Source organism: Rhinatrema bivittatum, chromosome 1 (assembly GCF_901001135.1).
Source record: "Rhinatrema bivittatum chromosome 1, aRhiBiv1.1, whole genome shotgun sequence".
NCBI lineage: Eukaryota > Metazoa > Chordata > Amphibia > Gymnophiona > Rhinatrematidae > Rhinatrema > Rhinatrema bivittatum.
Window position 1 is genome coordinate 423,948,767 of NC_042615.1, and position 23,123 is coordinate 423,971,889.

At 44.3% G+C, this 23,123-nt stretch overlaps 1 protein-coding gene across 1 annotated transcript in view; it reads left to right on the top strand.

Annotated features, from left to right (window-relative positions):
* The window catches only part of LOC115096851 (stimulated by retinoic acid gene 6 protein-like), a 225,523-nt gene that overhangs the window by 73,756 nt on the left and 128,644 nt on the right, over positions 1-23,123 (top strand). Inside the window, exons 8-9 of the mRNA XM_029612056.1 lie at positions 12,590-12,657; positions 14,828-14,939. Coding sequence (XP_029467916.1) covers positions 12,590-12,657; positions 14,828-14,939 — 180 coding nt within the window. The remainder of the gene's footprint in view (positions 1-12,589; positions 12,658-14,827; positions 14,940-23,123) is intronic.

The following is a 23,123-nucleotide window of genomic DNA, read 5'->3' on the forward strand; positions in this document are numbered from 1 at the left end:
TCGACGGCTTCGCCCCGCTTGTTGCACCCCTATCTCGGCTCCTCCCGCTTACCTGGGCAAGATGGCTATCACAGCATCAAGCCAAACTCTCTGGCGTCCCCAGAACAGCTATGGTGCAGCTGTATGCCATTGTTCCTCCCAGGTACGTGCTAGGGTGCACGCGCACGCAACCCATGTCTAAGTACACCCAGTCGCACAAATCTCCAGGGCGTTCCCTCAGCTGACGTCACACCCATCTGGGTATATCTACTTCTCAAGATTGCTAGCTCCTTGAGTTGTCAAAGGCTCGAATAGTCTGACTGTTCCTGTTTGCGCTACTCTGCCACTCCCTGCTGCCTGCAGAAAGCTCTCCTTCTGCCCTTCAGAGTTTGACTACTAACCTGGGTACCCACTCCTCGGGGGTCCTCTGTTCTATTTCAGGTGTCATTCAGGGATCAGGTTACTCGCTCCTCGAGGGCCTGCTCTCCCTGTCTCAGTGCCTGTACCATCTACGACTATCTGGTGGAATCGCATCAATAACAGCTAACACCGAGTGAGTACACTAACATCTCATCTGTCTCATCCACAGTAGTTCCTGCTGTGGAACCTCCTGACATCATCCGGAGAGAAGGGCTCCCTCTGCCAAAGTCCCTGAAGCTACAACTCACCACTGCCACCTGGTGGCTACTTCTAGCTGTATAAATAAAGATTCATTCCGGTGTTTTGTGCATAGAGTCTAGCCTAGTGCTGTGGCTCCTCATGGGGCTCCTCCCCATGGGCGTGGTCATCTCCACAGCACCCAAGGATCCACTAAAACACACGTAATAACAACACTAATATTTATGCTGCAAAAAACTATTTGAGGCAGTTTAGGGATGTTAGAATTTGTTCTACAGAGATTTATGCATATGTACAATTAATTTTTACATCCCTAATTATGCAGAAGAGAGGACTTCAGGAGTGGGATCTGGGTCTTATTTATTGCATTCAGTCTTAAATGTAATTTGTAGATAATGACAAAAATACATATGCATGGTATGTAGCATATTTGTTTCAAATTGACTAGTAAAGCAAGCTACTATAAACCAGGTTCCTGACCTGATGAGTTATCATGTATTGGATCCTTACAATTTGGACTGAGCAGCATTTGGATCAGACTGATGTGTTTTGGACCTGTCACAAAAGGGATTTCAACCCTACAGAGACTGCAAACCAACACAGCCAAGGTGAAGGAATGTAAAAATCAATTTAAAAAAACCCATGTGCTCTTCTGTGAATGTTCTGCAAGAACCAGCATCCAGCACTCACAGTGTTAACAAGTTGGGAAAAGGGCTGTACTGTTTAGCCTGCCCAGAGAACAAAACTACAGAGCCAGCAGAGGGGGAAGCCAAAGGAATGATAGGAGACCATTTAAGTTAGAAAAGCTGCAATTTGGTCAGCTCTGACTGTGTGTGCAGGGCAGGGATGGCCAGAAGTTGGAGCCAGGAAGAGAGGAGTACATCTGGCAGCTCTGAAATCAGTTCTTCTCCTGAAGAGTTAATTATTGAGAGGGAGAGACAAAAGTCTGAGCTCTGAGGAAACAGAGAGACACACAGCTGTTCTTTCATAGAAACATAGAAATGACGGCAGAAAAAGACCAATCGGTTCATCCAGTCTGCCCAGCAAGCTCCCACATTTATTTTCCATTCTTATCTGTTTCATCAACCACCAAGTTCAGGGCCCTTGTTGGTAACTGTTTGATTCAAATTTCCTGCCATTGATGCAGAGAGTAATGTTGGAGTTGCATCAAAGGTGAGCATAAGGCTTAATGGTTAAGGGTAGTAACCGCCACATCAAGTAAGTTACCCTGATGCTTGTTTATCCAGACTGCACAGATCAATGCCTTGTTGGATGTTGTCTGAATGCAAATCCTCTTTTCCACATTTCCCCCTGCCATTGAAGCAGAGAGCAACGATGTATATGCATTCAAAATGATGTATCAGGCTAATTGGTTTAGGGTAGTAACCGCCATAATAAGCAAGCTACCCCCACGCTTATTTGTTTACCCAGATTGTGAAGTTCAGTCCTTGTTGGATGTTATCTGAATGCAAATCCTCTTTTCCACATTTCCCCTTGCTGTTGAAGCAGAGAGCAATGTTGGAGTTGCATTAACCATGTGAAGGCTTATTGAGTAAGGGTAGTAATCACCAGGTAGTAGCCTCCATTCCAGTAAGCCACCCCCATGGCTCTTCTCTTCATTCCCATCCTCTAGCCTTTATGGATCCACAGTGTTTATCCCATGCCCCTTTCAAATCCTTCACAGTTTTAGTCTTCACCACTTCCTCCGGAAGGGCATTCCAGGCATCCACCACCCTCTCCATGAAGAAATACTTCCTGACATTGGTTCTGAGTCTTCCTCCCTGGAGTTTCAAATCATGACCCCTGGTTCTACTGATTTTTTTCCAACATAAAAGGTTTGTTGTTGTTGTTGTTGTTATTACGTGTGTTTTAGTGGATCCTTGGGTGCTGTGGAGATGACCACACCCACAGGGAGGAGCCCCGTGAGGAGCCACAGCACTGGGCTAGACTCTATGCACAAAACACCGGAATGAATCTTTATTTATACAGCTAGAAGTAGCCACCAGGTGGCAGTGGTGAGTTGTAGTTTCAGGGATCTCAGCAGAGGGAGCCCTTCTCTTCAGATGACGTCAGGAGGTTCCGCAGCAGGAACTACTGTGGATGAGACAGATGAGATGTTAGTGTACTCACTCGGTGTTAGCTGTTAGTGATGCGATTCCACCAGATAGTCGTACATGGTACAGGCACTGAGGCAGGGAGAGCAGGCCCTCGAGGAGCGAGTACCTGATCCCTGTATGGCACCTGAAATAGAAAAGAGGGCCCCCGAGGAGTGGGGCCCTCTTTTCAAACCCCGAAGGGCAGAAGGAAGGCTTCCTGCAGGCAGCAGGGAGCGGCAGAGTAGCGCAGACAATAACAGTCAGACTATTCGAGCCTTTGCCAAATCAATGAGCTAGAAATCTTTGAGAAGTAGATACACCCGGATGGGCATGATGACAGCTGAGGGAATGCCCTCGAGGTTCGCGCCACTGGGCGTACTTAGACGTGGGTTGCGCATGCGCGCACACCCTAGCAGGTACCTGGGAGGAGCAATGGCATACGGCTGCACCATAGCCATTCCGGGGACGGCAGAGAAGGTCGGCTTGATGACGCTGCGGTAGCCATCTTGACCAGGTAAGCGGGAGGAGCCCAGATAGGGGTGCAACAAGCGGGGCAAAGCCGTCGAAGACCGGATGCAACAGTTATTGACCATGGCTCATTAAAACCTTTTTCAAGTATCTGAAAGTCTGTATCATAACACCCCTGCTTCTCCTCTCCTCCGGGGTATACATGTTTAGGTTCTTCAGTCTCTCCTCATATGTCATTTTATGAAGACCATTCACCTTTTTGGTCGCCCTTCTCTGGACCGCCTCCATCCTGTCTCTGTCCCTTTGGCGATACGGTCTCCAGAACTGAACACAGTACTCTTGGTGAGGCCCTTGTTTCATAGCCAAGCTAGATGTAAAATCCCAATAAGGGACAAAGGATCCAGGAGCTGAAAGATAGAGACGCTGATATTCAAAAGCCACTTACATGAATGTCTGAAAAGTTATCCGTGGCTGCAGCTGAATATCAGCCTCTGAGAGACTTCCTTACCAGAGATATCCAGGACCAGAAGCACATGGCTTTATTATTCTCCTAAGAGACTGAGAATAGCAATCTAAACTTTGCACAGACTAGTATCCTAGCAAAAGAGGGAAAGTTTGTTTCCTTATCTTTTGTCACAAATTCAGTATTTCATCTTGACTGCTTCAGCCTTTCAGCCGAGGTCAAGCGTGAACCCTTGCTGGCAAATACTGGGAAAGAAAAACTGGTGGCCCAGGGTCTTTCTGCAAGAGACTGAATGCAGGCCCACTTTCTGTTAATTGCCAAGTAAACCATTTGGGGAAGCTCCACAGGAGAGAGAGACCTTTCACACACTGCAGTGCTCATTTATTTGGTTTGTCATCCAGCCAGCTCTTCTCGATTGTTTTTTTTTTTTCCAGAGAATTTTGTTTTTGGTACAGAGTGCACCCTTTACAAGCTGGCACTTGTTCCCCCACCTGTTTGAGTACTCAGGGGTAAAGACCATTTCTGAAAGTTTTGTACTTCACTGCCTTTCCCCCCAACTCTATCTATTAGCATTCCCTAATTTTTAATATCCATGTTAGTATGTTGGTTGCACTGGTTACTAGGCCATACCTAGTGTTATTTTTGCATTGCTTGATTTAAGAACATAAGAAATTGCCATACTGGGTCAGACCAAGGGTTCCACCAAGCCCATCATCCTGTTTCCAACAGTGGCCAATCCAACTCACAAGTACCTGGCACTAAGTAGATCCCATGCTACTGATGTCAGTAATAGCAGTGGCTATTCTCTAAGACAAGTTGATTAAAAGCAGGTAATGGACTTCTCCTCCATGAACTTATCCAAACCTTTTTTAAAGCCAGCTACACTAACTGCACTAACCATGTCCTCTGTCAACAAATTCCAGAGCTTAATTGTGCAATGAGTGAAAAATAATTTTCTCTGATTAGTTTTAAATGTGCTACTTGCTAACTTCATGGAGTGCCCCCTAGTCCTTCTGTTATCCGAAAGAGTAAATAACAGATTCACATTTACCTATTCTCGACCTCTCATGATTTTAAAGACCTCTATCATATTCCCCCTCAGCCGTCTCTTCTCCAAGCTGATTTATATTCAGACAACAACCAACAAGGACTGAATTACATAGTCTGGGTAAACAAATAAGCATGGGTGTAGATTGCTTGTTATGGCGGTTACTACCCAGAATCAATTAAGCCTGATACTTCACTTGGAATACATATCCAGCGCAGCTTACTGCTTCAACGGCAGGGGGGAATGAAGAAAAGATTATTTATATTCAGACAACAACCAACAAGGATTGAATTGCACAGGCTGGGTAAACAAGCATGGGAGTAGCTTGCTTATTACGGTGGTTACTACCCCTAAACAATTAACTAGATACTGAATCATCACCCTTGAGAACCATTTCTGGAACCGGTATCTCCCCAACATCCTCATTAGTAAACACAGAAGCAAAGAATTCATTTAGTCTTTCTGCAATGGCCTTATCTTCCCTAAAAGCCCCTTTAATCCCTCGGTCATCTAATGGTCCAACCAACTCCCTCACAGGTTTCTTGCTTCGGATATATTTTTAAAAGTTTTAATTATGAGTTTTTGCCTCTATGGCCAACTTCATTTCAAATTGTCTCTTAGCCTACCTTATCAGTGTTTTACATTTAACTTGACAATGCTTATGCTTTTTCCTATTTTCTTCAGATGGATCCTTCTTCCAATTTTTGAAGGATTTTTTTTTGGCTAAAATAGCCTCTTTCACCTCACCTTTTAGCCATGACGGTAATCGTTTTGCCTTCCTCCCACCTTTCTTAATGCATGGAATACATCTGGAATGCACGTCCACGATTGTATTTTTAAACAATGTCCAAGCCTATTGAACACTTTTAACCTTTGCAGCTGCACCTTTCAGTTTTTTTCTAACTATTTTCCTCATTTTGTCAAAGTTTCCCTTTGAAAGTTTAGTGTTAGAGCTGCAGATCTACATATTGTCCCCTTTCCAGTCGTTAATTCTAATTTGATCATGTTATGATCACTGTTGCCAAGTGGCCCCACCATTGTTTCCTCTTTCACCAAATCTTGCGTTCCACTAAGAATTAAATCTAAAATAGCTCCCTCTCTCGTTGGTTCCTGAACCAATTGCTCCATGAAGCAGTCATTTATTCCATCTAGGAATTTTATGCCCCTAGCATGTCCTGATGTTACATTTACCCAGTCAATATTGGGCTAATTGAAATCTCACATTATTACTGCACTGCCAAATTGGTTAGCTTCCCTGATTTTTCTTAGCATTTCATCATCTGTCTGACCATTTTGTCCAGGTGGATGGTAGTTTACTCCTTTCACTGTACTCTTACCCAACACACATGGGATTTCTACCCATATAGATGCTACTGAGCATTTAGTCTCTTGTATGATCTAACTTCAGTTAGTCAGCCTGAGTGACTCACTGCTCTCTTGATTAACACATGTTGGTACCTATTCAAACCAAGTCACACTACCTCAACACCTTTCCAAGGTGAGTAACTGGACTGAACTTTTCAACCTTTTTACTTAGGTATACACTGCTCCTAGCTTATTTCTAGCTTCTGGCTACTTTTTTGTTGTTGTTTTTTTTTTTTTAATACAAACACTCAGTTCTGCTTACTGCTTACAGACTTTTAAAAATAAACACACTACCTACTGCTTACTAGCTGCCTTATTGACTGGCTATTTAACAGTCTAACTTGTTTATTCACTGTCTTACTGACTATTAAAAGCGCAAACACACTAAATAATATTCCCAAATATTTTATTTATTTTATTTATTTAAAACATTTTATATACCGATTTTCACGGAGAGTATCCGACCAAAACGGTTCACAACTTCAAATTATAAAGATAAAAATAATAATACTAAAGAAAAATAGAAACAAAATAAATAAATAGAAAATAGTAAAGATTGAAAATAAATACATTGTATAATTATAATCCCTAACACTCTACATAACTTAACTAAAAAGAAAATTTTTTTTTAACAAAACAAGAAAAGTCAGAAATTTAAGAAGAATTACAAAACCAAGGTCCTCATTATCATATAGTTATCAACAAATAGTCTATTAAGCTCCAGATATGTATCATAGACCGATACTGATATTATAAGGAGCTTTGAGTAGAGGTATTCACTTCCTCAATTCCTGCATAAGCTATTTTAAATAGATAGGTTTTTAGAGCCTTCTTGAATTCCTTGTGATCCATAATTGATCTCAGGGAATTTGGAATCGAGTTCCAAAAAATGGGTCCCGCCACTGAAAAGGCTCTCTCTCTTGTTATATTTAATCTAGCCAATCTGACTGTGGGCACCTCAAGTTAACTTTGCCCCAATACTTTTAAGAAGGACAATGTCCCAAGCAAAAACTTACTGATTCCTTTCAGCCACCAGCAAGGTGATCCTCTCCTCTCAGTGTTCCCACTGGAACTGGAGTTCAAGCCTTGTGGGGGGCTTCCTGCAGGGTGGGGGGAGAGAAATAGAATAAGGGGAGATGAATTGGGCCTGGTGGGCAGAAAGATAAATCTGCTGGAGAGAAAGAGATGGGAGATTCATCTGAGGGAGAGGAGAGATCAAGCATGGGGAAGGGATTCGAGCCATAAGGAAGGGGGAGAGACAGCAATTGGAGAGAGCAGGCCTTATGATAAGAAAAATCTGCACAAAAAATTTAAAATCCTGCATCTTTGAGTAATAATCTTTTTTTTTTCTGTATTGCATTATTTATTACTCAAAGGGGAGACCACGTGATCCAATACGCGAGTAGGATGTGTGTCTAGCTCGCTCTCAACTTTCCCACCGATAATCGCCATTTTCTGTCCAATTTCTCAGCGGATCTGGGCCCCGATCATCCCCATCCGTGGCTTCCCAATGTAGCATCGATGAGCTTTGGCATGGGAGCAGTGAGATGGCCAGCAAACCGCAAAGGGAGAAGAAGATACCGGGCAAGGCTCCCAAGATGGCCAATGGCCCGCCGAGCCCAAGTCAACGTGGCAGCTCCAGCAATGGCATCTTAGTGGAGGAGGTTACTCGGGCGGTAGTATTGGCTCTGGACACGCGTTTTCAAGCCATTTCCCAGCAAATCACAGCTGGCAATGAAACTCTACAGGAAATAAAAAGGAAAGTTGAAGAGACTCAAACCAGAATCACAGGCCTGGAAACGGATACTTCGCCCCTACAGCAGAAACAGGGGACCTTAGAATAGCAGGTACACGCACTGGAAGCTAAAGTGGAGGACTTGGAAAACAGGTCACGGAGGAACAACCTCCGATTTGTGGGGTTTCCAGAAGCTATACCAGACCGTGACGTTCATTCCTTACTGGAAGGCTGGTTGCTGGAGGAACTGGGTCTTTCCTTTCTACAAGGCCAATGCTTAGTGGAAAGGGCACACCGGCTTGGGGCCCGGATCCCGGGGAACGCCAGGCCCAGAATAGTGATAGCCCACTTTTTGAACTACTCCTACAAAATGGCTATACTTCAGGCATATAGAAAAAGCTCCATGCTACAACATGAAAACCATAAGATTCTAATCTTTCAAGATTTTTCAGCTATGGTCTCACTGAAGCTGAAAGAATTTTCTAGGATCTGCGCCGATCTGTTTAAGAAGCAAATAAAGTTTTCACTACAGTATCCTGCATGACTCAGAATGGAATACAATGGCTCATGACGCACTTTTGAGTCAGCTACAAGTGCCCAGCAATTCCTGGAAACACAAGGCGACAAGTGATTTCGAACTTCTCAGGAGCAGTAACCTGGGCTAAACATGGTTTATGAAGGGCAGTCAAATATTTGAGTCGATAGGTGGGGACCTGTGAGCCCTGAATTGGAGAATATTTTGTTGGTTGTATGGACAGGACAAATACTTTGTAATGTTGTAAGATATTTTCAGTATTGGTGGGGGAGCCGAAACGGATACAAAAAGGTCTCCATGCCTCCATTTTCTGGGGGCGAGGCACTGATGGGCTGGGGTGCACATGGGAAGGAGAAGGGGGAAGAGGGGTTGTGGGGGGATGGGGAGGGGAAACAACTTGTTCAACTGCCTGAGAGCCTTTGGGGAAGGGGTCTGTCAGGGCTAATGGTCGGAAAAGGGGAAGATGTTCGGCTCCTAGGCTGGGGGGAGCAGAACATAATAATACATGATGACTAGTAGACTACACACAACAACTATACTGTTGGATAAAATATGGTTGAAGGGCTTCGAGTCATCTCATGGAACATAGCAGGTATTGGTTCCCCAGTAAAACGTACAAAACTTCTGACTTCTGTATGGAGACACAAAGCACAAATAGAGTGTATTCAAGAGACCCACTTAAATGATCTAGATCATAATAAGCTGAAAAAGGACTGGGTGGGGGAAGTGTTCTTTTCCTCTGCTGTGCAAAGAAAAGGTGTGGGGGGTAGCCATCCTTATTGAGAAACGGTTAGCTTGGGAATGGTGCTCTACAATGAAAGATCCAATAGGCCGATATATAATACTTGTGGGGAGAATTCAGGGCCACCCCATCACCATATGCAGTGTGTACGCCCCCAACATTTACTTCCACCAATTTTTTGTAACCCTAATGAATGAACTCCTTGCAAAAGCAGAGGGCCACATGATAGTGATGGATGACTTCAACTGGGTGGTAGATCCTACTCTGGATAGGTCCTCCCAGGTACTATTCCCCACAATGGGTAAGAATAAGGGTATCCCTTTTCTTTGCAAACATCTGCACTACTTGATGTATGGAAGACTCTATACCCAGAAGAATCAGACTTCACCCATATCTCTCGGGCCCACATGACAATGTCTAGGATAGATTATATTTTAATATCAAACCACTGTCTGGCCAAGGTGAAAAGGGCAGAAATTGGGCAACCTGAATTCTCCGTTCATTCATATGTGTGGGTGGAGGTGAACTGGGGAGGGTCAATAGGGGGGTCCCAATCGATGGCGATGTCCATTCCACATGGCAGGAAATAGGGATTTTCAGTCCTATCTGAAAGAAAAATGGGATGATTACCAAATCAACAATAGCCAACATAAGTAGACTCCCATATTATTTTGGGAAGTCGGAAAATCCGTTTTGAGGGAAGAAATCACAGCATTTTTGATTAGGAAATCTAAATTGCTAAATCACCGTATTATAGAGATAGAAAGAGAATTACGTACGGCAAAGAGAAAATTGATCTATGCCCAATCAGAAGCCACAAAAATTGATATATGGAAAACTTATACTCTCTTAATAGCCATATACATCAGAAAACACAGAAACAGCGACTTCTTATTTCCCATCAACTGTATCGCTTTGGCAATAGGACAGGCAAATTAATGGCATCCTTAGTTAAAACTCAGAGAGGCCAAACATTTATTGAAGCACTCGGAGATGCCGGGGGAACAAGACAGACATCGGCTGCTGAATTCTGCCACATTTTTAGGTAATTCTATGAAAATCTATATAATTATGTTGAACCCAAGGAGACGGATGAGGCAGAACAGAATTTTTTCAAAGGGCTGTCACTCCCGCAGATCTCGGTGCAGCAATTAATGTGGTTAAACAGACCAATCTTGTTACAAAAGATCTTAGATGGAATTAAAGCCAGCCCATCTCACAAAGCCCCTGGACCCGACGAATTCAATGCGGACTATTACAAGATAGTGAGCAATGATATTGGGGGAGACCCTTAGGGAATATTTCAGTGAGACCTTAAACCAGGGATGTTTCCCCAAAGAAGCAAAACTCACATATGTAACATTCCTCCCAAAGGGAGGGAAGGATCCCCTATTGGCGGCCTCTTACAGATCGATCTCCTTACTCAACTTTGACCTTATGCTGTTCACCAAAATTATAATGACCAGATTACAAACAGTTCTGCCCTCCCTGATATCTCATGACCAGTCTGGCTTTGTAAAAGGAAGATCACCATACAAACACATACTCTGCCTTTGGACGGCAATGTTGCAGAGTAAAATTCATGAGGAATCATTGGTGATGGGATTCGACGCCAAAAAAGCATTTGATAGGGTGGTTTGGAAGTATCTTTTCTCCGTCCGAAGGAAATATGGCTTTGAATGGGATATAATTAGAAACATCTTCTTACTCTATCAGGAACCCACCTCTTGTATCCTTGCTAATGGGACCTTTTCGCAACCATTTGAACTCAAACAGGGCACCCGTCAGGGCTGCCTGTTATCCCCATTGCTGTATATTTTATCCTTAGACCTTCTCCTAAGGAAAACTGCTGAGGCACCAGGTAGGCTGAGGCACCAGGTCTGCCACCAGGTAGACTGAGGCACCAGGTCCGCCACCTTCGCACCAGGTAGGCCTAGTGGTTAGCGCAATGGGCTGGAAACCAGAGTTCTAATTCCACATCTTCTACTAATACTCCTTGTGACCTTGGACAAATCACTTTTCTATTGCCTCTGGTACCCACTAGGGATGTGCAGACCAAAAGTTTAAGTTCATAAGTCCATAAGTCGAAAGGGGGGGTCATTTGCGGTCAATATGGACATATGGAGAATTCCATAAGTTGAGTCTATGTCCATATGTGCAAATAAAAATTTAAACCCCTCACCCGCCTTAATCCCCCCCCCCCCAAGACTTACCAAAACTCCCTGGTGGTCCAGCGGGGTCAGGACGCCATTTCTGAACTCCTTTGCAAGGAGCACGTGAGGTCGGCGTCACGTCGGAGTGACGCGGCATCACGTGATTCCCCTCGGGTCCCCTCCCGGACCCTCGTTGGGCCCAAAAGGCACTTTTGGCCAGCTTGGGGGGGTCAGGAGGCCCCCCCAAGCTCCAACGAGGGGTCCGGGAGCGGAACCGCGATGGACCACGTGACGTCGACGCCACGTCGGAGTGACGCGGTGTCACGTGATTCCCCGCGGGTCCGCTCCCGGACCCCTCGTTGGGCCCAAAAGGCACTTTTGGCCAGCTTGGGGGGGTCAGGAGGCCCCCCCAAGCTGGCCAAAAGTGCCATTTGGGTCCAACGAGGGGTCCGGGAGCGGAACCGCGATGGACCACGTGACGTCGGCATCACGTCGGAGTGACGCGGACGTCACGTGATTCCCCACGCGTCCGCTCCCGGACCCTCATGGAACTTTTGGCCAGCTTGGGGAGTTTTGGTAAGTCTTGGGGGGGGGGATTAAGGAGGGTGAGGGGTTTAAATTTTTATTTAAATCAACAATCGCAATTTCCAACGTATTCAACATAGCTATGTTGAATACGTTGGAAATCCGATCGTTTATGCCTCATCACTTTTTTAAGTTAAAAAAAAAAAAAAGTTGCGTTTTACATTTAAGTTCAAAACGAATGCACACCCCTAGTACCCACAGATTATAAATTCTTTAGGGAAGGGACTTATGATATCCAAATACTTATCATGGTCCAGTAGCACTTTAAACTTGATAAATATAACAAATATGCAGGAATATGTCTCCCTTGTGTTCAGATATATCTCATTAATATTCATTATGGAAATCCTGAAAACCAAAGTGGCTGGGCAGCTCCTGAGCACCAGGTTGAGAACCACTAGGCTTGAAGGATCCAGTTTAATGTGTGATACTGAGAAAGTAAAAAAAAATGCTCTTGATTGCCAGCATTGTCCAGGGTGCTAGGGTTTCTTTTATTAAATTATAATGGCTATAGCTTTCACTGGAAATTTTAAATTATTCTCTGGTTGAGCACTGTTCTGACCCCCTGCTGTGTTAGTTGTTCACTCTGGATTCAGAATGCTGGTCCTTCTGCTCAGTAAGTCAGAGTATACATCTTTTAAAAACTTTTATTTGATTGATGGATTCAGAAACAATATTCTCCAGTACTGTGATGAAATGTATTGCTGTTTTTATATTATTAGTGGATGGCACAGCAAATTTCTTTACTCTGTAGTAACAAATTCACCGCAAAAACTGACATCCTCATTTTCATTTCAAACAGGGAGAACATTTTCCCCAGCATATTCATCAAGCTGAGCACGTCAGGCGACTTCTGAGAAAACCTGTGGGGTATGTCCTGCTCCTTGGTTCATGCCTTGTATTTTACTTTCAAGTTAATCTATTAACTAGATAAAAATCTATGTGAAATTATGCAATTCAAGTATAAGAAGTAGGGAAGAATTATCCACAGAGTTTTGCAATTCTACCAGTCATGTATTGCAATTTCACTTTTAATATGTCATTAGAATATATTAACAATGTACAATCTGTACTATGTGCCACCACTCTTATGTAGCATCGTGGAAGACTAAAACAGCATCTATTGTACTTTCTTCTTTAAACGAACTATTACACCCCTAATTCATTAGTACTTCAGCTTTGAAGCTAAATGGTAGAAATCTGCAAATCTGTTGCCAACTAAATGAGTCCATGCTTACTGCAATAAGTATAGTAACAAATTATTTGTGGTCCATGCTTGCAAAAAGCAAGCAAATCAAAAGCAATCACTCATGCCTTCCCAGTCTCCAGCCTTTTGCTTGAACCTCCAGCATTTTTGCCATGTTAATTTGATATTCCCAGCACTATCAGCGTCTGAACGCTCCGCTCATGTGTCTGACTCTCAGGGTCTTGGGAAGGTTAGTAGTCCTTCTGCTGTGTCTGAACAAATTCCCTGCAAGAGTTTTCAGAGCTCTAGAATAAAGATAATGAGGGCCATATTCAGTAAACCAGTGAGCAACGAGTTATTTTGGATCAAACCATGCAGATAACTCAGCCGTGCCGCTGAATATACACAGTTAAAGGTGTGCAGGTACATGTACCTGGAGAACTTTAAATTCACCTGCTATATTAAGAATATAACTAGCAGGCCGATACAGTACAGTGCGTTCCGACGGAGCGCACTGTTAGCCTGCTATTGGACACGCGTTTTCCCTTACCCCTTATTCAGTAAGGGGAGGAAAACGCGCGTCCAACCCGCAGCACCTAATAGCGCCCTCAACATGCAAATGCATGTTGATGGCCCTATTAGGTATGCGCGCGGGATACAGAAAGTAAAATGTGCAGCCAAGCCGCACATTTTACTTTCAGAAATTAGCGCCAACCCAAAGGTCGGCGCTAATTTCTTCCGGCACCGGGAAAGTGCACAGAAAAGCAGTAAAAACTGCTTTTCTGTGCACCCTACGACTTAATATCATGGCGATATTAAGTCGGAGGTCCCGAAGAGTAAAAAAAAAAAAAATTGGAATTCGGCCCGCGGCTGTCTGGCCGAAAACCGGACGCTCAATTTTGCCGGCGTCCGGTTTCCGAGCCCGTGGCTGTCAGCGGGCTCGAGAACCGACGCCAGCAAAATTGAGCGTCGGCTGTCAAACCCGCTGACAGCCGCCGCTCCTGTCAAAAAGGAGGCGCTAGGGACGCGCTAGTGTCCCTAGCGCCTCCTTTTCCCCGTTTCTACCACGCCACCTAATTTGAATACTGCATCGTGCGCACCGGCGAGGGGCCGGTGCGCGTGCCGGGAGAGCGGGCGTTCGTCTGCTCTCCCGCGGACTTTACTGAAATCGGCCTGTAGGTAATTTAAAAAAAAGAAAAGAAAAGAAACCTCTTGCGCCTGATTCCATCTCCACAAACCCCCTCCACCCCCCTCCCCACGCTTTGCCCTATGTAAAAATTAGGGTCAAACACCCCATCCTTCCCCCAAAACCCTGCAAAGCTTTGTGTAACCCTCACTGGAGAAAGTGAAGCTGTAACCTCCTCCCTCCAAGTGAAAACGTTATGTCAAGTTGATCTTCCCCCCTTGCTTTGAGAAATGACAGATGTCTACATCCCCTCTCACCAACAGATAAAAGTTGCTGGACAGCGATATCTCCCCTCCTACCTGATCAAAGTTACAACATTACAGCAACCCCAGCACCTCCCAGTCTCCTTCCCTTTACTCCCAAGTAGGCCTACCTGAATATATGTGAGATCCTAGCCAGGAGGGCAGAAGCTCTGTCCTCCCTGTTATATTTCGTGATACTCTGCCCATCTCAAAATTTGAAGAGCACAAACTACATCCTTGTGTACCTCTCTACAAAAGATCTCTAAAATCAAATGTTATGTGTGTTTTGCCACTTACACACACTACATTCTTACAAAAGATCTTTAAATTGTAATGTTTTCAATAATTTCACTTTTCCTTTTGTAGATCTTTACCTGTATTGCAATTTAAATACTATAAGAAATGTGCTTGTTTCTTTGTTAACAGACATGAACAAAGATCTTGTTTTCAACAGAAGATATATCAGTGGGATCCATGTTTTAAGTTTCCAAGCAGAATGATCGGCACGTGCATGCTAGCCTTATTCTGCCTCTACATAGTAAGGCATTTTGAGCATTTTAAGTTTGGGATAGCGGACTATCTATCTATTTATTTATTTATTTAATAGTGCTGCCTTCTGAACAGAGTTCCTGTAACCTGCTACCAATGCATGATGCACCGTGGTTGCCATCATATACCTCAAGGTCCCGAGTCCAGCAGGGTCCCCAGTATTCTGATCTTCTGCTGCTTCTGGCTGCTCTGACTAAGGGCCCACACCAGCTCAGCAGCTTTATAGGCCCTGTGCCTAGGATTTCGTGTGGTGTACCCTGATGACGTCATTCCTGCTCTGATAGAAAAGGAAGCTCAGTCCTCTGAGCAGATGCTTAAGCAACAAGTTTGGATCCTCAAGCTCCTGTAAAGTGCTGTCTTTGTTCCTGACTTTCTCCTGAGATCCAGCCTGATTCCTTACTGTGCTTTCACCTGTTGCCTCCCTGTCCTCTTATTTATTTATTTGTTTATTTGTACAGTTTTTCTATACCGTTGTTGAGAGAACTATGTCTCTATCTCTATGGTTTACAGAATAACAGTAAAAAAAAAAAAAATAGATAAAATATGACAGTTTAGAATAAAAATTACATTAAAACACTCAATAAAAAATATGGATAAAAGTAAATAAAAAGCAATTTCTTAAAAGAAAAACCGTAAAAAGAAAGAAACAAAATAAAAATCAAATTTATAACTCTCCGTCTTGGATTCAGGCTGCATCTCATGGATTACTCGTGTAGGCTTGACGAAAGCACCAGGTCTTTAACTCCTTTTTGAAAGTTTTCAAATTTGACTGCAGTCTCAAATTGGGTGGTAACGTGTTCCACAATTTCAGACCGGCGATTGATATCGCACATTCTCTAATCTCACTGAGGCGTGCAGATCTCACCGTAGGAATGGTGAGCAGACCTTTATTAGCAGATTTTAATTCACGTTGGGGTATATGCAACAGAGTGGACACGCCAGAAGGAGTGGAGAGAATGAGACGGGATTTAAGGAAACTGGAAAAGTGGTCGAAGATATGGCAGCTGAGATTCAATGCCAAGAAGTGCAAAGTCATGCATATGGGGAGTGGAAATCCGAATGAACTGTATTTGATGGGGGGGTAAAGGCTGATGTGCACGGAGCAGGAGAGGGACCTTGGGGTGATAGTGTCTAATGATATGAAGTCTGCAAAACAATGCGACAAGGCGATAGCAAAAGCCAGAAGAATGCTGGGCTGCATAGAGGGAGGAATATCGAGTAAGAAAAGGGAAGTGATTATCCCCTTGTACAGGTCCTTGGTGAGGCCTCACCTGGAGTACTGTGTTCAGTTCTGGAGACCGTATCTACAAAAAGACAAAGACAAGATGGAAGCGGTACAGAGAAGGGCAACCAGGAAGGTGGAGGATCTTCATCGGATGACGTACGAGGAGAGATTAAAGAATCTAAATATGTACACCCTGGAGGAAAGGAGGAGCAGAGGTGATATGATACAGACTTTCAGATACTTGAAAGGTTTTAATGATCCAAAGACAACAACAAACCTTTTCCGTAGGAAAAACATCAGCAGAACCAGGGGTCACGATTTGAAGCTCCAAGGAGGAAGATTCAGAACCAATGTCAGGAAGTATTTCTTCACGGAGAGGGTGGTGGGTGCCTGGCATGCCCTTCCGGAGGATGTGGTGAAGACCAGAACTGTGAAGGAGTTCAAAGAGGCGTGGGATAAACACTGTGGATCCATAAAGTCAAGAGGCCGCCAATGAAGAGTGGGTGACTCGCCAGAATGATGGCTATTGCCTGGAGACAATACCCTTATTCAATAAACATATACATGCTTACTGTGACTCCAACATCGCTCTAAGCTTCAACAGCAAGAGGAAACGTGGAAAAAAGGATTTGCACTCACAAAGAGGGGAGTAGCTGGCTTGTTACAGCGGTTACTACCCCAAACCAAATAAGCCTGATACTTCACTTTCAATTCACTTCTCCCCTGCTTCAACGGCAGGGGAGAAGAAATAAAGGTTCGCACTCACAAAGCGGGGAGTAGCTGGCTTGTTACGGCGGTTACTACCCCAAACCAAATGTGCCTGATACTTCACTTTCGATGCATATCCAGCCATGCTGGATATGCATCGCTCTCTGCTTCAACTTTCTGCTTCAACGGCATGGGAGAAAGGCTGATACATCACGCATTTCCAGCATAGCTCTCTGCTTCAACAGCAGGGGAAAAGAAAAACTGATGCTTCACGCATATCCAGCAGAGCTTCAACGGCAGGGGAGAAGAAAAAAGGATTCACACTCACAAAGCGGGGAGTAGCTGGCTTGTTACGGCGGTTACTACCCCAAACCAAATGTGCCTGATACTTCACTTTCGATGCATATCCAGCATGGCTCTCTGCTTCAACGGCATGGGAGAAGACTGATACATCACGCATTTCCAGCATAGCTCTCTGCTTCAACGGCAGGAGAGAAGAAAAACTGATACTTCACGCATATCCAGCATAGCTCTCTGCTTCAATGGCAGGGGAGAAAAAAAAAAACTGATACTTCACGCATATCCAGCATAGCTCCCTGCTTCAACGGCAGGGGAGAAGAAAAACAACCAATAAGGGCTGTATAACATAGTCTGGGTAAAACAAATAAGCATGGGTGTAGCTTGCTTATTGTGGTGGTTACTACCCCTACTACCCCTAACTAATCAAGCTAGATATTTCACTTGGATGCAGCTCCATCACTGCTCTCTACGTTAATGGTGGGGGTGGAAGGGAAATAGAACCAAGAGCTAAGAGAAACAGATAAGTATGAGAGAAAAAATGTGTGAAGCTTGCTGGGCAGACTGGATGGGCCGTTTGGTCTTCTTCTGCCGTCATTTCTATGTTTCTATATATGTTTCTATGTTTCTATGTAGTCTTATAGTTGAATTTAACCAGTCGGTTTTTTCCCCATATAGAATTTTATGAATAATGCATAACATTTTATGTTTTATTCTAAATTCAATTGGTAACCAATGAAGATTTTGTAGAACAGGGGAAATATGTTCTCTACGACTGGTATTGGTCAGCACCCGAGCTGCAGCATTCTGTAAAATCTGTAATGGCTGAATCGATGATTTAGGTAGGCCCAACATAGTAGAGTTGCAGTACTCAATACCTGTGAACAGCATCACCTGGAGTACATTTCTAAAATTGTCTCTAGAGAGTATCGGTTTCAAACGTTTGAGCATCCTCAGTTTACCAAAGCCTTCATTAACTTTCTTTTTGATATGGGTCTTTAAATTTAATTCAAAATCAATAAATAAGCCTAAGTTTATGAAGAATGAAGAATCGCCTCCTATTAAATCAACACGAGGAGTACCACAAGGATCATCTCTCTCCCCTACGCTATTTAATATTTACCTGCTTCCACTCTGCCACCTACTCTCCAGCCTCAAGCTAAAACATTATATTTTCGCTGATGACATTCAGATACTCCTTCCCATCACAGAATCACTGCAAAAAACTTGGGCACATTGGAATAATTGCTTACAATCTATCAATACTCTGCTATCCAGCCTGAACCTCATACTTAATTCAAATAAAACAGAAATCCTCATCATCTCGCCAGACGAAAACCATACTCTCATCAACTCCCAAAGCGCAACACAATTCGCAAAATTATCTATTAAGCACTCCCCTTCCGTCAGAGACTTAGGGGTGCGTCTCGACAATAAATTCAACCTTAAATCCTTCGTTATCAACACAACTAAAGAATGTTATTTCAAACTTCAAGTGCTAAAAAATCTGAAACCACTCCTCCACTTCAGTGACTTCCGTCTAGTAGTCCAGTCTTTAATTCTGTCTAAGTTAGACTACTGCAACTCTCTACTGCTAGGTCTTCCGGCCTTATCTTCAAAACCCCTACAGATGGTGCAGAACGCTGCGGCGAGGTTACTCACCAACACAAATAAAAGAGCCCACATCATACCAATTCTGCACAGCCTTCACTGGCTTCCTATAAAAGCCAGAATTACCTTCAAAACATTATCAATGATCCACAAGGATATTATGGGCATCGCCCACCTAAATCTAAACTCACAACTTCGCCCTCACACATCACAAAGACCTATCAGATACAATTACAAAGGTTCCTTATATGCTCCCCCGATCAAAACTTCACTAACAAAAAGAGCACTCTCCACAGTCGGGCCCACCCTCTGGAACTCATTACCGCCGGATCTACGCCAAGAGACATGTCATCTAACTTTTAAGAAAAACCTAAAAACGTGGCTCTTCCGGCAAGCCTATCCAGAATCGCAGGAACACTCCGACACCGGTCAAAGAGCAAAATAGTCCACTATAAGTTCCACGACCGCCCATACCCCCTCAAGGCCCTATTACGCCTGATCTGGACAGCCCACGTGTTTTGAAAAGACTCCTTTATTGATACATTAGTTCTCTAGCTCATGTATTACTCATGTTTTTTGCCCATCAACACTGTTCTCCGTTACCTGTATATCCCTATTTAGCCTACCCTCTTTTTTAGCTATTCCCTACATTTATTCACGTTATTTTGACGAGTTATTGTTGTCTATTTAATATTTAATATTTAATAATTATGTTCTTATGTTCAGAAACTCTGTTTAATGTAACGCCTTAACCGCGACAGTTTTGTTTTATGTAAACCGACCTGATTTGATATTTGTATTGAGAATGTCGGTATATAAAAATCCCAAATAAATAAATAAATAAATAAATAAAGTTCCTTGCTACATCAACTAATTTAAAACTGGTATCATCATTCAACACTATAATTTTCTGTTCCAAATTTACATTTTTTCTGTCTAACACCATAAAAACTGACTTTTCCAGGTTTAAAAATAATTTCATTTGGTTTAGCAGTTGGCTAATAATCTTCAAGTACATCTCAATACTTTTAAAAGTGTCTTCTAAACTACATTCAATTGGAAATAAAATCTGGATATCATCTGCATAAACAAAATAAATTAGATTAAGACCAGTTAAAAGATGGCACAATGGCAATAAATAAATATTAAAAAGGGTAGCTGAGAGGGCAGAACCTTGCGGTACTCCAGTCTCTAATTTTATTTTGGCAGATGTCTTATCTTTAATTTTTACTGTGAAAGTCCTATTGTTCAAAAAAGAGGAAAACCATTTCAAAGTATTGTTTAGGAGACCTATTTCCTGTAACCTCTTAATAAGAATGTTATGATCTACCGTATCAAATGCAGTGGATAGATCTAACATTACTAATACATAGCTTGCTTCTCAACATTTTTTGAGCTCTACCTGCCCAGATCTTTGGCCTGTCTCTCAATCTTGAATTAACTCCTCCTGCCTTGTCCCTGCTTGTCTGACCATGCTTCTGCTTCTCGATTCTGTTCTGGTGTATTGGCCTCAACCATCAGCTGCTTCTGAGTCCACCCTCAAGTCCATGATAGTTCCATACAGGTTTATGTGTTAATTATAGGAAACCTAAGGACAAGGTCAACATTGGTTATATTGCCTTCCAAGTGTAAGGATCTTCTCCAGCCTGCGGGTGGTGTTATGAGCTGCCCCGGGCCCTACCTGATGACTGTTTCCTGTTCCAGCCCTATAAAAGGGCTTCTTCTTCACTTCAGCCTTTGCTTTGCATCGGAGTTCTTCGTTCCTGGAGGTTCCTGTCTTCCAGCATTCCAGGTCTTCATTTCTTGTTCTTCGTTGGAGCTCCATATCCTTAGTCTTCGTTGCTTCCTGTGGCTTCCTGATGTTCCATGTTTTCATGTTCCGAGGTTCCTAGTCTAGGCTTCTTGATGTTCTACTTCCTGATGTTCCAGGCTTCCTGATGTTCCGAGGTTCCGTTCCTCCTTCAATTGTTCTGAGCCCTCTTGACCCTCCAGTTCCTTTGGTTCTCCAGATGACACCTTGTTGGGGTAAATCCGTCTCGTCAGTTCCTGTTCTCGTCATTGGAGTTTAATCTCTGCTGGATTCCCTTCCTGTGCTTGTTCTGCTCCCCAAGTGGTCCGTGACTAGCCTCACCAGGTTGTGTAGAGCGCGCAGTGGAACAGAGTGGTCTGTGACCAGCCCATTGGGTTCGCCCATGTCGGTGGGCTGGGTAGGGTGCCCTGAGAGACAGTGTCAATGTCTGAACTTCCAAGCTCCTCGTCTCGTCCAGAGTCTTCCAAGCTCCTCGTCTCATCCAGAGTTTTCCAAGCTCCTCATCTCATCCAGAGTTTTCCAAGCTCCTCGTCTCATCCAGAGTCTTCCAAGTTCTTCGTCTCGTCTAGAGTCTTCTATGCCACAAGGCCTTCGTCTGCCCTCGTCCTCAGTCCGGCCTGCTGCTTCTTGCTGATAGTCAGCGGCAGGTCCGAAAGGGCTGGGAACGGTTGGAGGACTGTTCAATAACCAACATTGCGTTGTTGGTCTTCCAGAAGCATGCAGGTCTGGCAGAGGGTCAGACTTTGTCTTCACCCATGCTTGGACACATCTCGCCAATCCTCGATGCTGTCTTGGAGTCTTCTGGGGTCATGCCGAGGCCCATGGGCACACAACCTCCTCTAGATGGGATCGCTCTCCTAGCGTTCCCAGAATAGAATGCAAGGCCTCCTAAGGCCTCGCTAACAGAAGAGAATGCAAGGCCATGTGTCCGGTGAACATGTTCCTGTGATGGGGTTTGCTTTGTTCCTGGAGTTCTGCTTCAGATTCTTCATCTCGAGTTTTTGTGTTATTAATTGTAAGGGTTTTGGGTGGATCCCTGGACCTGTGGCAGATGACCACTCTCACAGGGGGGGAGTCCCGTGAGGGGCCACAGGTCAGGCTCAGCATAGGAGACACACACACACTAGTTCTTTTATTAAACAGGATTTGGTGAGCCATCAGAGGTGGCAGTAGTGAGCTGGAAGTAGCCCGGTTGGGCTTGTAGTCCCTCAGGCTCTGGAACAGCGATCCCAATGGCTGTGCTGTAATAGAGAGAACTGAGATTGTGAGTAGTAGCAGGATATGCAGAGTTCAGGAATAGAGCCTCGTTGGTAATGTACTCACGCAGCGGTCTCTCAGTGTGGAGCATAGGAGCTGGAATAAAGGCAGGCCCTCGAGGAGCGAGTACCTGATTCCAGGGAATAGCTCTGAGAGGCAGAGATGGTAACTCACAGATGTTATAGGCAGCGGTGTTTTCCTGGCAGAAGTGGAGTCCAAGTAGTGAGTCCACGAACATGGATCCTCGAGGTGCGAGTACCGGTTCCAGACTGCGACCTGAAAGATAAAAGAGAGAGAGAGGCCCCGAGAAGCGGGTACCCCAAATAGAGTAGGTCCGAAAGAGGCAGATTTGCAAGGTATGGAGAGCGAATCCCATCCATTGGAATCCAAACCTTTGCTAACTCGATTAGCTAGCAATCGCGTAGGCCTTATATATCCTGGAGGCATGACGTCATGACAGGGGGACGCCCCTGAGGTTTGCGCCACTGAAGGTACTTGAAGTAGGGCCGTGCGGCACATGCGCCCTAAGGCAGCTGAATGGCATGGCAGGAGGCAGCGCCCAAGCTGGTCGAGGGACGCTGGAGAGGACGGCAGGCAGACGCCGTGGCAGCCAAACGTCCATCAACCGCAGGAGGTGTTGCCAGAGAGGTAAGGAGGGCAGAGTGGAGACGTCAGGCAGTGACAGTCGTAACAGTACCCCCCTTCAAAGGGCAGTCTCCTCTTCGGGTACCAATCTTCGGTTTAGAAGGATGCGCAAGGTGAAACTGACGGAGCATCTCTTTGTCAAGGATGTTGGCCTGAGGCTCCCAAGAGTTTTCTTCGGGGCCGAAACCTTCCCAAGAAAGAAGGTATTCAAGTTTATTGCCTCGTCTTTGGACATCTAGAATCTCTTCAACCTTGTATTCTAGGTCGTCTTCTGCGTTGATAACAGGTGGTACCTGAGTCTTGGAAGTAAATTCGCTGAGAATGAGCGGTTTAAGAGTGAAACGTGGAAAGCGTTATGGATGTTGAGTCCAGGTGGTAGCTTCAGACTATAGGTGATGTTGCCAAGACGTCGGAGGATTGGAAATGGTCCAGTGTAGCGAGGAGCGAACCAAGTGGAGGGTAGCTTCAGTCTGAGGTGTTTGGTAGATAATCAGACTTTATCTCCAGGTTTGAAGACTGGCGCTTGCGAATGGTGAGCATCATAGTACTTCTTTGCACGGTCATTTGCTTTATTCAGCATGTCCTTTGTCTGAACCCACAAGTTATGGATTTCATCAGCA